We start from the raw sequence: 15695 nt of genomic DNA on the forward strand, positions 1-15695 counted from the left end.
ATTTCACCAGTCTTAGAAGCTTTAGCCCTGGAAATAGGAACTCCCTCTCCCGCATCATTCCCCCTCAAGTGATGTCTGTATCCCTGTAAGATAATCATATATCTAAGATCGTCATTATTTTTATAATGGATTCCTTACCCCCCAAACCAGATCGGGTTTGATTTTATGTAGATTTTTCTCATTGTGACCTAGAATATATATATATATATATAGGAGAAGGTTCCTTTTTTAAGATGAAAACATGAACTGTGTATTGCTTTAAAAATTTGCTAAGACGTAACAAAATTATTTTGTACCGATTATTTTTATAATTCACCTTATGTGTGCTTGAATAGATCCTTAAAACTTTTTAACAGGCGACTGTGTGCCATGACTCTTACTTATTTGATCAGAGGAAAATGTGATTACTTATTTTCAGAATTGAAAAAATACATAAACATAATAGAGTATAATGTATAATCTATAAAATATACATAAAAATTTGAAGCTTTCTGATAAAGTCCACTTGGTTACTTTTACTGCCAGGAGCTGACTTTTAGGGTTCTGAACCCTGAGGAATTGTCCATGCAGAATCTGCGTACCTAGTTAGCAAAGCTGGAATTCTAGTGACAGTGTAAGACTCTCTCGAGCTGCAGAGATGAAAAGTCACTGAGCTGTGTGTTTGCAGTCAGTACTGAAGCTTTACTAAGTTTCACTTGATTCAGGTTTCTTCATAAAACTTTTTGGTGAGGTCTGTCTCTTTCCTGGAGTAACGGAGATTTTGGCAACCATATCAACATGACTTTGGCTCAAGAATGAGGAGCTCTTGGTTTTGTCCGCTTCTCAGTTGACAACACTGACAGAAAAATTAATGAGGGCAGGCAAACAAAACCAAAGTCATTCTGAAGTAAATTGTGTTGAAAGCCTGAAATGAATGGCTGTAATTTTTCGTAGTTTGGTTATGATATTCAGCTCAACTTTGAAGAGACTAAACTTAGGTTTAATATTACAGCAACGAGCTCAACCAAATTGGAAGACCTGAGTTACTTGGACGGACAGAGAAATGCTCCCCTTCGGACATCGATTAGGTTACCGTGGCACAATACGGCTGGAGGTAGGGCACAGGAAGTTAAAGGTATTTATCTTTGCATCTGCTGTGATTATGGCTGTGATGAGCACATTCACTAAACATGGAAAGTCTGTAGGAACCAGCATGCAAGCCAGCTTTTTTAAAAACATGATTTGAAGTGTTATGTGTGCAAGAAGTTTGTGTCTCTAAGGTGTGCTAGGGAACCATCCTTAACAGTTTTGGAGCCTCCACTTATGTAATTAACTTGCTTCTGGAGTTGAAAAATTATTCTGCAATATGTTGTTTGGAAGTGAGGGGTCGTTTAACACTCAGGGATTGTTTAACACTCACTAGATTTTTTGGTCACCAACAAAGAATCAGCTTTATTACAGTTTCTTAGGCTCTGTGGGCCTCCCCCTGCTTTGGGCTGAAGTGCACAGCTGAGAGGCCAAAAATCTCACAAGAAGGGTCAAAGCGCCACCACGGCCCGACAAGAGCAGGGACACTGTCTTCAGGGCAAATGCATTTCTGTTTTTTCTATAGAAGTGGAAGAAACGGGTCTTAAGTACTATTTCAGATAAACCGATGAGACATGATTCGGCCCCTTCATCACTTTCTCTAATCATTTGGGTATCTATCTTGAGTCATGTGAATAACTTAGAAGCATGAGAGGGCTAGAATCATTTTAATAGGACCCTTTGTAAGACCATAAGGTATGATAAAGGAGGTATTTGGAAGTATTATAAGAACCATGCTGGAAATACTTGCAGATCCCTTGTGTTGTAAAACCACACAAGCAATGATAAACTAAGTTTTTTAGTGTATAAAATTATGACATTCTTCTAAAATAATGATCTTTTTTTTTTCTAAGCACGATTTGCTCCCTACAAGCCACAAGACATTTTGTTGAAACCATTATTGTTTGAAGTACCGAGCATAACCACAGACTCTGTGTTTGTGGGAAGGGATTGGCTCTTTCACCAGATAGAAGAAAACTTGAGGAACACAGAACTGACAGAAAACAGAGGCGCAGTGGTTGTTGGAAACGTGGGCTTTGGGAAGACAGCTATCATTTCTAAGTTGGTGGCACTGAGCTGCCATGGAAGCCGCATGAGGCAGATCGCTTCCAGCAGCCCCAGCTCATCAACAAAAAGTATGTCTGTGTTTAACTGCTGGTCCAGTTTATTGCATGAGTATAAGCACGGTGGAGGGAATTGCTGTCTGGATAGACGTAAATTCCCCATTTTCCTCATGTTCCAGCTGCTGTGTCAGGTTTGTGATCACGTGCTGGAGAATTCTCTGTCTTTCACAGTCTTCTGTAGGTATGACCTGGGGTGAGGCCAGCCCTCCCTCATGTTCTTCCAGCTGTCAGGCCCGTCACCCTCCTGATGTGGGCAGTGAGGCCTGATCAGGTGCTCTGAGGAATTCAGGGTCCTAAAATTCGGGGTTAGTCTTCTGGCAGAACAAGCCAGAGGAGTCTGTGCAGAATTCTTTTGTATCCTGTTTTTCACAGCCTTTGTCTTCTATGCTGGACTTAACAAAAATTATAAAAACCAACTTCAACTGGGAAGGACTGGCAAATTTGACAACCCATAGCTTATTTTATGTGTAATAAAACAAAGTGTTTCTAACAGGGTGAACAGGAACAGGGAGCCAGGAAAGATTTTTTTTTTTTTAACCAAAAATAATAAAGGAAGCCTCGAACATCGGTTCTCCTGGGAGGACACCTGGGTAATGGGAAACAGGGCTGAGAGGGAGCCTGTATTCCCATTTGGGCCTTTGCTTTTGGTACCATGTTCACCCATTAGCTGTTAAAATACTCTCTGGGTCCAACCAAGAAGTATGTTCAGCATCCCACACTATCCTTGTAAATAATGAAACTGGTCTCTTCACTACAGCTTCAGATTCCTCCCAGGATGTTCCTTTCACTCCACTGCTTTCACCAAGTTCTTCTGCAAGTGGTACTGGTGCAGCTAAATCCCCCCCAGTGTCTGGGTCTGATGCTCTTGAGAACCAGAGACCACGAGAGGATGCAGTGAAATACCTGGCTTCTAAGGTAACGGGCTCTATGGGAGCCTTCCAGAGAGAGAGATTTGTTAGTGTTAGTGTGGCTTTTGAGAAATGAATTTAAAAAGGGGTCTTAACATGGAGACAAGAGTTGCTTAATTTGAAAATATAGCTTTTGATAAAAATCGTGATAGAGCACTTCAAATAAAAGGTACTCATGAAAATGAATATCTTTAGGACATTGGCAGTGGACTTTTATTCATCTTAAATGATGAATTGAAAGAGTTCCTCCAAGCCGCCATAGATACCATTGCACTCGCCACAAATCCACCCTTGTTAGCACACGCCCCATTCATTTTTCATTGGGTGTAAAAGCAGGAGATTGGGGGCCTTTCCATGTCCCAGCCCCAGGCCTCCTGCCCCACCTGCACTCTGATGCTCGGGCCCTTGGTTACAAGTGTCTTTCTGTCAGAGGTTTCTTGTGATGTTGTAAAGAGACTTGGCTGACTTTCCCTTCCTAGGACCTGATCAGCAAGGTCCTTCTGAAATTTTCAATCTGCTCAACAGCCAGCACAGGTTCATAAGCTGCCCTCCTGCACAGTAGCAGTTACTACTCTCATTCCCCGTGAGCCACTTGGGTCTCCCAGGGCAGAAGGGGCGTGAGCTGGTGATGCTGCAGAACCACCACAAGTGGACAGTGGTGAGAAGCATCTGTGAGGAACCCCCTCGGGTGAGGTTGGTGCAGGGGAACTGAAACCCATGCTCCCCAGCCGCAGATCCCTGCTCCCTGCTTTGATTTCCCGATGAAGGCTATTCCTCACCCAGCCTGGGCAGTCCTCTGGCCTTGAACGGGTGATCTGAGATGAGGGATTATGGTGCAGACTTCACAGTTACCCTGTGACAGTGGTTTTTAAAACCAGATTGGGACCCATGATAAGAAATACATGTTACACTAATCGCCTGGTGTTCATACACATCATCACACACACAACTGAAGCAAAAACATCATATACTTATTCTTACATCTATAAAGTTCACTGTATTAAATTTTAAAAAAAAGGCTTTATGGCTCCAAATTGATTTCATGCCCCACCCTGGGACTGCCAGACTTCCTGTTTTCAAACACCATGCTAGGTGGACGGTGGTGCTGGCTCCCTGGTAGTTTGTACAAGCTCACAGATCCCCTTGCGTTGCTGTTAAGCTCTGTCCAGTTGAGAAGGGAAGCGCTGTCCTCTTCCCTCTGAGTGTCCATGGTGCGTGTTCAATCACTTCAGTCGTGTCCGACTCTTTGTGACCCCATGGACTGTAGCCCGCCAGGCTCCTCTGTCTGTGGATTCTCCAAGCAAGAATACTAGAGTGGGTTGCCATTTCCTTCTCCAGTGTCTATGATAGATGTAATCAAAAACAGAAGTCATGTGGGTTTCAAACTGGCCACACCTATCTTGCCACCTGCTTTGTAAGAGTCTGTAGACATGGAATCAGACCCCAGATCTTCCATTGACTGACTGTCACCCTGGCAGGGCATTAACCTGTGTCTGCTGCCCTCAGCTCTGATCCATGGCCAGTGGTTCCCATCCTGCCTCTGCAGGGCTTGTAGGGCTGAGTGGGCCAGCAGTGACACAGACCCCTCTGAAACACATGAAGCACTTTACATGATTGTGTTTTGACCTTTTTCACCTTCCTTACCTTGTACTTAGGGCTTCCCTGGTGGCTCAGTGGTAAAAAACCCTCCTGCCAATGCAGGAGACACAGGTTCGATCCCTGGGTCAGAAACATCCCCTGGAGAAAGGAAATGGCAACCCACTTCAGTATTCTTGCCTGGGAAGTCTCATGGACAGAGGAGCCTGGTGGGCTACCATCCATGGGGTCGCAATAGAGTCAGACACGACTTAGTGACTAAACAACCGCCACCACCACCAGTGTGTACTTACATTCCTCCATTCATCCTCATTGAGAAAGTCACAGATTTTTCATTTGTCTGCAGTATGCCTCCCACTCTCAAGACAGAGCCACATCTGGCACTTTCCTTGGGGGTCTCTAATGAATAGCCTGCTGCCACCTCAAATCCATCCCAACAGAAAGGATCCTCTCAGTGCTTGGGCAGGAGCCTCCCTTCTCCTATGTGTCCCTTCACATGATAGGCAGGATTTTGGTAGTGTCTGCTGTTGCTCCTTCAAACAGTGCTGCTGTTGAACTTCTCCGTGGTGTTGCTGGAAGTATGGGGAGGAGGCTGAGGGCCTGAGCCGGGCTGCCTTGCCCTCTTGCCAGGAAGAGGAAGCAGCAGTGACTTGACAGCCTGGCTTTCATTGCCACCAATTTTATCTGCTTTTTGGATGCTGGAAATGAGTTTCCCAAGGAGATGCTGCTCTTTTTGAAAACAGACATATAGTGACTATGGTCCTAGTGGATATCAAGAATATCCAGATAGCTTGGAATTGTTTTAAGCCAGGGTAGACTTTCCATTTCCTGAATAACTTTTATTCATTTATATTCAACACAGAGGGAGTAACTTGTGGCGATCTTAGGGGCAGTCAAGACAGATTTGTGGCTACAACGTAAAGTCTGCCTAGAATTCAACAAACTTTAGCATTCATTCCAAAGTGAAGAAATTACTGAATCCATTAAGCTAAATGATGACTCGGTCCTGGGGAATAGAAGGAACGTGTCTTGTTAGAGAATGGGAGGACTGCATCCCATTTGAGAGTGTGGAAGGAGCTGTGTGGAGAGGATGAGGCAATGCTGACGGCTCTGCTTCCCCGCAGGTTGTGGCTTACCACTACTGCCAGGCCGACAACACCTACACGTGTCTGGTGCCCGAGTTCGTGCACAGCATTGCGGCCCTGCTCTGCCGGTCCCACCAGCTGGCCGCATACCGGGACCTGCTGATAAGGGAGCCCCAGCTCCAGAGCATGCTGAGCCTCAGGTCGTGTGTGCAGGACCCGGTGGCTGCCTTCAAGCGGGGTGTGCTGGAGCCGCTCACAAGCCTGAGAAACGGTACCTCCCAGCGGCCAGCCATTCCTCCCTCTCCCTGGATGGCCCTCAGAGTGGGGGTGGGGGTCTGCTCAGCCCTGGGGGAGGAAGCGAAGTGGGCACAGGGAGGATGTGGGGGTGCATGTCTCCTCCGCTTCCTCAGAATCCTCTGTCCAGGGCCCTACCTTGTCCCCCTCCAAATAGTGTCCTTATAAATGGAATACCTCCAGTAAGAATTAGCTTCCCAGTTGAACATTTCCAAAGTAGCTAATTTGTAACCAGAGGTTATTTAGATGACTTGCTCCCTAGAAACTGCTGCCTGCATATTTTGCACTCCTCAGTAGCAAGGGAGTACGTTGGGAGTACGTTGATTGTTTGGGGAACTTGCCAGTATGTTTTTCCAGGGGCCTCTGTTCCCTGGTGGCTCAGATGCTAAATCTGCTTGCAATGCAGGAGACCTGGGTTCTATCCCTGGGTTGGGAAGATCTCCTGGAGAAGGGCATGGCAACCCACTCCAATATTCTTACCTGGAGAATCCCATGGACAGAGGAGCCTGGCGGGCTACAGTCCATAGGGTCACAAGGAGTGGGACATAACTGAACGGACACATTTTCACTGTTCAGTTGAAGCTAAAATCATTTCTTGAAGTGGCCATTTGGGTTTTTTGCCCTTGGCTGTCTCAGTAGGGGCATTAGTGATATTCTGGGCCTTTGTTTAGTCATCCTTCCTGCCCCTTGCTCCTTACCTTTTGAGCTAGTCTACCTGTCTCCATAGAACTTCTGCCATTTGGTGCCAGGGAGAGGGGAGCGAAACAGATACACCATCGCTGCTGCTCGTCGCCGGGCAGGAAGCTGGCGCCAATGGATAGAAAGCTAGGTTCAGGCCCAGAGGCTTCTGTGTAGCAGAGTTCTCGCCTCCACTAGCCGTGGGCCTTCAGTGGGATGCTCTGACCTTCCAGGGTCAGCGTGCCTTCCCAGAATCCATCAAGGGAGCTCTGTGGGGCGGGGTGGGGGGCAGGACCGAGAGTCTTTTGCAGGTTTCACGTCAGTGTGTGCTGGTTATCTTTGCTGTCACCCCAGTGACAGGAGTTTTTGAAGAGCTAACTGTAATCATACACGTGGGTGAGATTCTGCTAATGTGTGTGATGCAGTATGTTTCTGAAAACTGTTTGGTGGGAATTGATCTTCTTTTGGCTCTGCACTCTGGTTTTCATTACAAATTCAATAGAAAATATGCTTCTGTGAAAACCACTTATTCTGCCATATGCAAACCTTTTTAGTTTTCCCTAACACTTTAAATTGTGCATTAAAATACACTGGGTGGTGCTGTCTTATAGAAATGTATAATTTCTTAATTAAAAAAAATCATTTTATCTTTTAGAGCAGAAAATTCCTGAAGAAGAATACATTATTTTGATAGATGGCTTAAATGAAGCTGAGTTTCATAAACCTGATTATGGAGATACGCTTTCTTCGTTTATTACCAAGATTATTTCTAAATTCCCTGCTTGGTTGAAGTTGATTGTGACTGTAAGAGCCAATTTCCAGGTGAAAAAAGAATTCTCAAATCTCTTTCCAAGACCCTATGCCCAAATTTTGCAATTTTTATAATTATAATTTTAGGTTAACATTAACAACTTAAACTGTTGTAAATCATTTTGCTGCTGAATTGAAAAGTGTATTAGAACTTTGAAATAATAGTGTACAGAGCCCTAAACAGGCAAAGCTCTAACCTTTTTACCCCCAGGGCACATTTATCAAAGTGTCAGATAAGTTCCATAATTTCATTAAGCTATACTGGTGCTTCCAGAATGGAAGTGTCTCCCCCCAGTTTATCGCAACTCAGTTTGGGGGGCTGTTTTAGGTGCCTGGCCAATAAGTCTACTAGGGTTTCAGGTTATTCTTGCCAGTAGTTATTTGTATGGGTTTGCAGTGAATTTTTTTTTTTCAATGAAGAGATAAGGGAGAGATAAAGGAGGAAGATTTTTAAGGCCAATTCTGAAAAAAGGTCCAGTTTTTCCTAAAACTTAAACATGAGATAACAGTTGCAGCACAATGAAGAGTGTATGCGTTTTTCTATTCCTCATCTGTCCCCTCATTTGAACTCTGTAATTATATCTTAACAAACGTTGACTCCTTCCATCTACCCTTCTCTAGTTTTAGTAATGATGCGAGACATGGATTTTTACTTTTTTCCCTTTTAGGATGATATTTATTTTATTTTATTTTCATTTTACAATATTATATTGGTTGGTTTTGCCATACATTGACATGAATCCGCCTCGGGTGTGCATACGTTCCCCTTCTTGAACCCCCCCTCCCACCTCCCTCCTCCCCTTATCCTCCCTCTGGGTCATCCCCGTGCACCAGCCCCGAGCGTTTGAGTTCTTCTTTTTCTCTTTAAAAGTAGAATTGGACCTCATTTGCACTTGGTGTTTGTTTTTGTAGACCTTTGATTCATACACTTTTCAGTCACTTTTCACACAGTGAGCAGAGTTTGGCGGTCAGCAGCATGGGAGCGGGAATCCTGTGTCCTGCATTCGAGCTGTGTCGAGTTTCCAGAGACCAGAGGCTCAGTTAGCATCCATGTGCAGTTGGGTGATTTTCCTCAGCCTGCCTCCCACAGCTGTCACATTCAGTGAGGACGTATTACAGAAATGATAGTGGGACGTTTAAACAAACAAAAAAAAAGACAAAATTCACCTCTACTGTTAAGTGTCATCCCACAGGTGCTTACCTGTGGGATGGCAAAGGGACAGGGTGTCTGGAGCTGGTAATGTTGTGTCTACCTGCTGGTCCCACAGGTGTATTTGACTTTGAGAAAGTGAATGACACCATGCAGTTAGGATTTGTACGCCTCTGTATGTCACACTTCAATTTAAAAGTTTACCCAAAAAAACCCCCAAAACTAACAACAACAAAAAATAGCGGGCTATATGCAAGTTTGACAGCTTCATTACAGCAGTCCCCGGGCTCCAGCCTGGGGGCAGTTTCAGATGACCTGGCTGGGTATCTTGACGCACAGTGAAGAATGCCTCTGATCGCAGTGTCTGGCCATGGTCTTAGATGCACAGTGGTGGTTTGTGTCTGTCCTTGTATCACCAGTTGCACAGTGTAAAGATTATGGGTATCAGGTCACCTGGGGGTGTCAGTGCCCCATTGCTGATGCAGCCAGGTTGTCACTGTTAGCTCAAGGCTCTTCCATCTCACTTGGCTCCGCATCCTCAGATAAGGGCCTCAGGAAAGCCTTTTCTGATTTAATCTCGCATCAGGCATTTCTTTCACATAAGCTTTTTATCTTCAATTTATCCTATTACATGTTTTAAGATAAAACAATGAGTCCCTGTAATCCATGAAAATCCTTCTTGAAAGAAAACTCGGGGATCTGGTTTGAAGTGCAGCTGACATAGAAAAGAAATCTCCATGGAGTGACACTGTGGGGTCCTGTTCCTTTGCAGGAAATCGTCAGCGAGCTGCCATTTGTCAAGCTGTCCTTGGATGACTTTCCGGACAATAAGGACATCCACAGCGATCTGCACGCCTACATCCAGCACAGGGTTCACAGCAGCCAGGACATCCTCAGTAACATCTCGCTGAACGGCAAGGCCGATGCCGCCCTCATCGGCAAAGTGAGCAGCCACCTGGTTCTGCGGAGTCTCGGCTCCTACCTGTACCTCAAGCTCACCTTGGACCTCTTCCAGAGGGGACATCTGGTCATCAAGAGTGCCAGCTACAAGGTGGTGCCTGTGTCTCTGTCCGAGCTCTACCTGCTGCAGTGCAACATGAAGTTCATGACCCAGTCTGCTTTCGAGAGAGCGCTTCCCATTTTAAACGTGGCCCTAGCATCCCTGCACCCCATGACGGATGAGCAGATCTTCCAGGCGATCAACGCCGGCCACGTCCAAGGGGAGCAGGGCTGGGAGGACTTCCAGCAGAGGATGGATGCCCTCTCCTGCTTCCTCATCAAGCGGCGAGACAAAACTCGCATGTTCTGCCACCCATCCTTCAGGGAGTGGCTCGTGTGGAGAGCAGATGGCGAGAACACAGCCTTCCTGTGTGAGCCCAGGTATGACGGGCTGCTTACCCAGCAGCTCTGTGCAGGAAACCTGATGCTTGGCTGGCAAAGGGATCACAAACACGATTCATGTTCTTTTGCAGAAAGACAACACAGCATGAAGGATGCAGTGAAAGTTGCTCAGTCCTGACCAGCTCTTTGTGACCATATGGACTGTAGCCTGCCAGGCTTCTCTCTCCATGGATTCTCCAGGCAGGAATACTGTAGTGGGTTGCCAATCCCTTCTCCAGGGGATCTTCCCGACCCAGGGATTGAACCTGGGTCTCCAGAGTTGCAGGCAGATTCTTTACGGCCTGAACCACCAGGGAAGCCCTCAAATAAAAACTTCCTTCCTTTTTTTTTAAAAAAAACTTTTTATTTTGTTTTGGGGCATAGTCCGTTAACCAGCTTCCCAGGTGGCGCTATTGGTAAAGAATCTGCCTGCCAATGCAGGAGACATGGGTTCAGTCCCTGGGTTGGGAAGGTCCCCTGGAGAAGGGAATTAACTCACTCCAATATTCTTGCCTGGAGAATTCCATGGACAGAGGAGCCTGGCGGGGTACAGTCTGTGGGGTCATAAAGAGTCAAACACAACTGAGCACATAACCAGTTAACAGTGTTGTGGTCATTTCAGGTGAATAGTGGAGGGACCCAGCCTTATATATATAGGTATCCATTCTCCCCAGACCTTCCTCCTATTCAGGCTGCCACATCACATTGAGTAGAGTTCCACGTGAACTCTTCCTTCCTTTAATTGCTAGTATTGTAGGACTCCTCAGTATATCTGGATGAAGGAGAAGCTGGGTGGTGCCCGGGCAGTGTTTGTTTGTGATTCTCTTCTAGGTCCCCATCCCCTCTCTCAGGGACATGTGCAGGAGAGTGTGGGACCAGCTGCAGGGAACAGCTGGCTTTCCTCGAGCCTGTTCACGGCTCGTTCCTCTGCGGGGGTGGGAATCTGCAGACTCTCTCTCAGTGCCATTCTGCCACCTCTTGAGCTTGTGGTGTCTCGTCCCAGGGATCTGATGCATCTGTGGCCCCAGAGGGGAATGCAGCCATCACTTCTGGCCACCTCATTTTGTACTTGTGTTCTGCAAGGATCGCAGATTGGGGTTGGGGGTTGGGAGGAATTGGGTTCAGAGTTCAGGTGCTCATTTGCGGTGGGATGGCTGCATCCAAGGAGTCAGAGATCCACTGAGGCTTTGGAGCAGAGCTGGGCCAGGACACAGCTCTCCCCACTGTCCAGGGGAGGAGGTCGGCGGGAAGCCTGCCCACCCTGCAGCGTGGTGTTAGGGTGAGAGACTGAGGAATTTGAAGCGCAGATGCTCTTAGATAAGGGTGGTTCACGTCTAGCATCATTGCTCTTGCCTTCTCTGATTCGGAATTGCTCCCGGCCCTGTGTAAGAGGTCTGACAAGCTTCTCAGCTGTCTCCTTTGGGCTGCCCTGGCCACTTAATCCGAGGCTGAGGCCCGGAAATGAAATGAGTAAGCACTTGTGAGCCACGTACTCCCTTTCTCCCATGAATATTTTTTTAATTTATTGATTTTTAACTGGAGGATAATTGCTTTACAATATTCTGTTTATTTCTGCCATACATCAACATGAATCAGCCCTAGGTATACATATGTCACTTCCCTCTTGAACCTCCCTGCCATCTCCCACCCCACCCCACCCCTCTGGGTTGTCCCAGAGCACCTGATTTGAGCTTCCTGTGTCACACAGTAAATTCCCACTGGTTGTCTATTTTACATACGGTAACATATATGTTTCTTCCATGAATATTGACTTACCATTGACTCTTTTGGTCTAGCTGCTCTTTTATGTTGTAAATAGGGTGTTTTCTTAGGTGACACTGGGCTAAGAGTTTATTGTCTTTTGAAACTGCTTTGGGACAATAAACTAACTCCAAGGTTATTTAGCCAGTCAGTAAAAACTAGGTGACAGATGTTCTATGATATATTTAGCCAAGTCAGACCATTTTACAGGAAGATAGTGAAGTGGAGAACAGCCTTACTAACATGAGGTAGGTGGGCCTGGCTTGGCCTGTAGGCAGAGTCGAGCAGAAGGAGGTGCTGTATATAGATGACACTCAGGTGTTAAGCTTCAGAAACTAGGGATGGCATGCTCTTAGGGCAGGTCAGAAAGGCAGAGGCATGGGGCTGGCTTTGCTAGGAAGGAGCTGCTTTGGATTTTAGCAGTGTGAGCTCATGGGGTTGGTGGTGGGGTTCCAAGGCAGGTGGGATCTAACAATTGGAAGAGAGGTTGGAGTTAAAGATCTGGCCTTGTTGATGGAGAGGCAATGGTGGGAAATGGTGAGGAAGTGCAGTTGGGGGAGAGGGAATGCTGGACTTCTGGGACAGGGAAAAGGATTTCTGGGAAGGAGGTGAAGGAAGTAGGCGCCGCTGAGAAGTGAAGGAAGGTGAGGGTTCAGAGGAAGCCATTGGCTTTTTGTTGCAGGAGGAGGGTCCTAGATCACCGTGAAATTCCTTCCAGTGGGTTGTGAGGAGTGAAAGAGGAGAGCCAGAGTCCTGGCATGGAAAGTAAAAGGGTGGGGAGGTTTGGGGTTTAGGGTAGGGAAGAGTTTTGGTTTATGTTTTAAACAACACAAGGGATTGGGATGTCGTTGGAAGCGTCCTTGAGACAGCATGTTCACAATCTGTGAAGGGGGGACATTGGAAAGTCGAGGGGAGGGGTCAGCGAGTCTCCTCTTTGCCGCTGCAGCATCCATTCACAGCACCATTCTAGCTTGATTTTGTCTTGTGTACGTGTCTCCAGTCCAGCTGTCGAGAGCTCCTCAGGGCAAGGACCTCACATTGTTCCCCATGAGATCCCCAGTATCAAACAAGGTGCTCGTTCTAGGCGGGTGTCAAGGCACAAATGATTGGAAAAGTCGGGTTATGCTGAGGAAGAGCACAGGGGTGCATATTACATAGACTGTGGTCACACTCTGCTCGGTCGTTATGCCCTATTTGGGCCCATCATTTACCTGTACAGGCCTGTTTCCCCCAAGCAAACCAGTTTGGAATCATGATACTTCATGATTCACAGGGTCAAACAGGTTAATAAAATAACTTAGTTCTCTTTCTGCATCTGGCCCATGGTGAAAAGCTGGATATGTGTAAGCTTTGGGAAATGGACAGTAAGTGTGGGTAGACTTAGAAGGAGGCATGTGGTCTTAGGACCAGGAAGGAAGGATGTAAAGGTATATTCAGTGTAGAGGAGCTCGGGTACCCAATGACTGTGCTGAATTGTTTCCTCAGAGAGGTGGGAAGCCATGTGCTTAGCTGAGTGCACTGGACACCTTTGGCCCAATCACTGAAGGGCGGGTGGTCATCACCCACCAGGGCCAGCCAACCACAGTAGTTAGCAGGTTTTGTGGTGGTCGCAGCTGGCATGGCCACAGAGCTAGCAGACTGGGAGACTGAGGGTGGCTGAGCCCATGGGTGGGAGACGGGCCCTGATTAGAGTCATGTGGAAATAGCCCGTTGATGTGGACCAGGGAGGGCATGGAGTGCTGGAAGATGGTACAGAGTGGTTTCCATGGGAGCAGGGGAGGTTCTCATGTGAGAAGGGGAACTGAAGCTTGAGGTCTGGGAGGTAGTGTGTGCAAGGGAGCACAGGGCCTGTGCTCTAGACACTTACAAGGCGTTAAGTGGGAGACTCAGTGGCAGTGTGGCCTTCAATGTCACACCTTCTCCTGTAGGATGAAAAACAATCTTCTGGTTTCCACCTGCCCTGATTTCCTCATCTGTAACATGATGTGTGATTGAGAAACAGGCAAGCATCTGGATAGATAAATATGATTTAAATGACGCATGCTTTTAATCCTCTAGATCAGCAACGACTAGAAAACACATTTTGAAGAATGCTTTTCTTTTTCACAGTGTTTATCTTTTTCTCTACAACTAGCTGCTTTTTCTCAGCAGAACAAAATTTCATGGGTGTCAGGTTAACAGAAATGAAAATGGTTCACCTCTCCCAGCAGTCACTGCTGTTGGAGTAAGCAGCCCAGAACTTTTCCAAACTGGCGTAGATGAAGGCATGGAGTCCATGGGAGACAGAATAAGTTCTACAGACATGGAGGGGAAAGTGGGTATGGTGGCTTCTTCATGAGAGGGCTAGTAGGGGGATTAATTGGTGGTGTCAGTTGAATGTCCGTCCTGTGCCCAAACATAGCAAATGCACTCATACAGCTTAGCTTTCTTACCCCACAAGGAGCTGTGTTCCTTTTGAGCCTAAAATGCTAGTTGTTTGCTGATCTTGAGCCATTTCTGCGTGCAGCCTGGTTTTTCTTTCCCTCCCATGGTAAGGTTTTGTCCTTCGGCCGAGGTCTACCCTCAGTGGTGAGTGTACTGACAGGAGGCCTAGGGTCAGGTCCAGTATGGTTCTGCTCCATCTGTCCATTCGCACATATCTGTCCTTCATCTGTCTGTTCATCCAAGAAATGCATATTTGGGTTCTTACTGAGTCTTGGGCATTTGCTAGGTGTTGTGACCAAGCTGTGACTTAGCCAAGACCCTTAGTCTCATGGAGTTTGTGTTTTTGTGAAAGACTTAAATTACGAGAGAGTGATGGCCGATGAACACAAGTGGGTGGTTCCACAGACAGAGGCTTGCCCTGTCCTGGGGCATCTCTCTGAGTCACTCCACAGAGATCAGGGAGTCCCGAGAAAATGACTTAAGGAGTAAACAGCATTGGCATCCTCTGTGAAGACGCAGCTTTCCACCCATCTCATACGGTGATGCTGAGACACCAGGAAAGTTCAGGGGTCGTTCGGTGATGTTCACCCCAGGGGCCTGCAGGGAGGTGCACTGGGGTCTTTGGTTACCAGCCTTTGTGTTTCTCGTCCTAGGAATGGGCACGCGCTGCTGGCGTTCATGTTCTCGCGACAGGAGGGAAAGCTGAACCGCCAGCAGACCATGGAGCTTGGCCATCACATCCTGAAGGCACACATTTTCAAGGTGAGCTCCACACTGCTGGAGGGAGGGTTTCATTGGTACCACATTGAGGTTTTGGTTCTAGAGACAACTTTGTGAGCCCCATTCCAAACATGGCTCCTGCCTAAAAGTAACCATTGTTCTCACTTTTCCACCCTCTAAATCTCTTAAAGTTTCCACTTCATTTATTCCCCTTTGTTTCCTTGTTAAATAGGTGTAGAAGAAGCTACGTTATGTGAACTCTGTAGTTTCCTACCACCTGGATTTTCTGATTGTGTCCTTGTTTCTTGTGGCCTAGTTTAACTTGTTGCTTTTTCCTCTGGATTTTTTATTCTTTGGTAGTTATTTTGAGCAGTTTAATCAGGTTCAGGTTTGATTCTTCCCTTACCACCCCCCCTGCATATCACAGTTACTTTACCTTGTTATACTGCACTTTGGCTTTATTGTGCTTTGCAAATAATTGTATTTTTTCTTACAAATTGAAGGTTTGTGCCACCCCTGCATTGAACTAGAGTTTTGGCACCATTTTTCTGATAACATTTGCTTACTTCATGTCTCTATGTCATATTTTGGAAAATTCTTGCAATATTTCAGACTTCTTCATTGTTACTTCTTATGGGGTTCTGTGATCGGCAATCTTTGATGTTACTAGTACAACTTATTAAAGTCTCAGATGATGGTT

General features: G+C 46.4%; 1 protein-coding gene across 10 annotated transcripts in view; it reads left to right on the plus strand.

Annotated features, from left to right (window-relative positions):
• Positions 1-15695, plus strand: part of TANC1 (tetratricopeptide repeat, ankyrin repeat and coiled-coil containing 1) — a 252126-nt gene that overhangs the window by 193405 nt on the left and 43026 nt on the right. For 7 of the 10 annotated variants that reach the window (XM_055397087.2, XM_055397086.2, XM_055397094.2 and 4 more), the window contains 7 exons: positions 992-1114; positions 1920-2201; positions 2947-3104; positions 5818-6049; positions 7406-7572; positions 9483-10090; positions 14929-15037. In XM_055397087.2, coding sequence (XP_055253062.2) covers positions 992-1114; positions 1920-2201; positions 2947-3104; positions 5818-6049; positions 7406-7572; positions 9483-10090; positions 14929-15037 — 1679 coding nt within the window. The remainder of the gene's footprint in view (positions 1-991; positions 1115-1919; positions 2202-2946; positions 3105-5817; positions 6050-7405; positions 7573-9482; positions 10091-14928; positions 15038-15695) is intronic. The other 3 variants (XM_055397092.2, XM_055397095.2, XM_055397093.2) reach the window with 1 other exon arrangement.

The sequence above is a fragment of the Moschus berezovskii genome, chromosome 2 (assembly GCF_049115385.1).
Source record: "Moschus berezovskii isolate FMDL1 chromosome 2, NW_MosBer_1.0, whole genome shotgun sequence".
Classification (NCBI taxonomy): Eukaryota; Metazoa; Chordata; class Mammalia; order Artiodactyla; family Moschidae; genus Moschus; species Moschus berezovskii.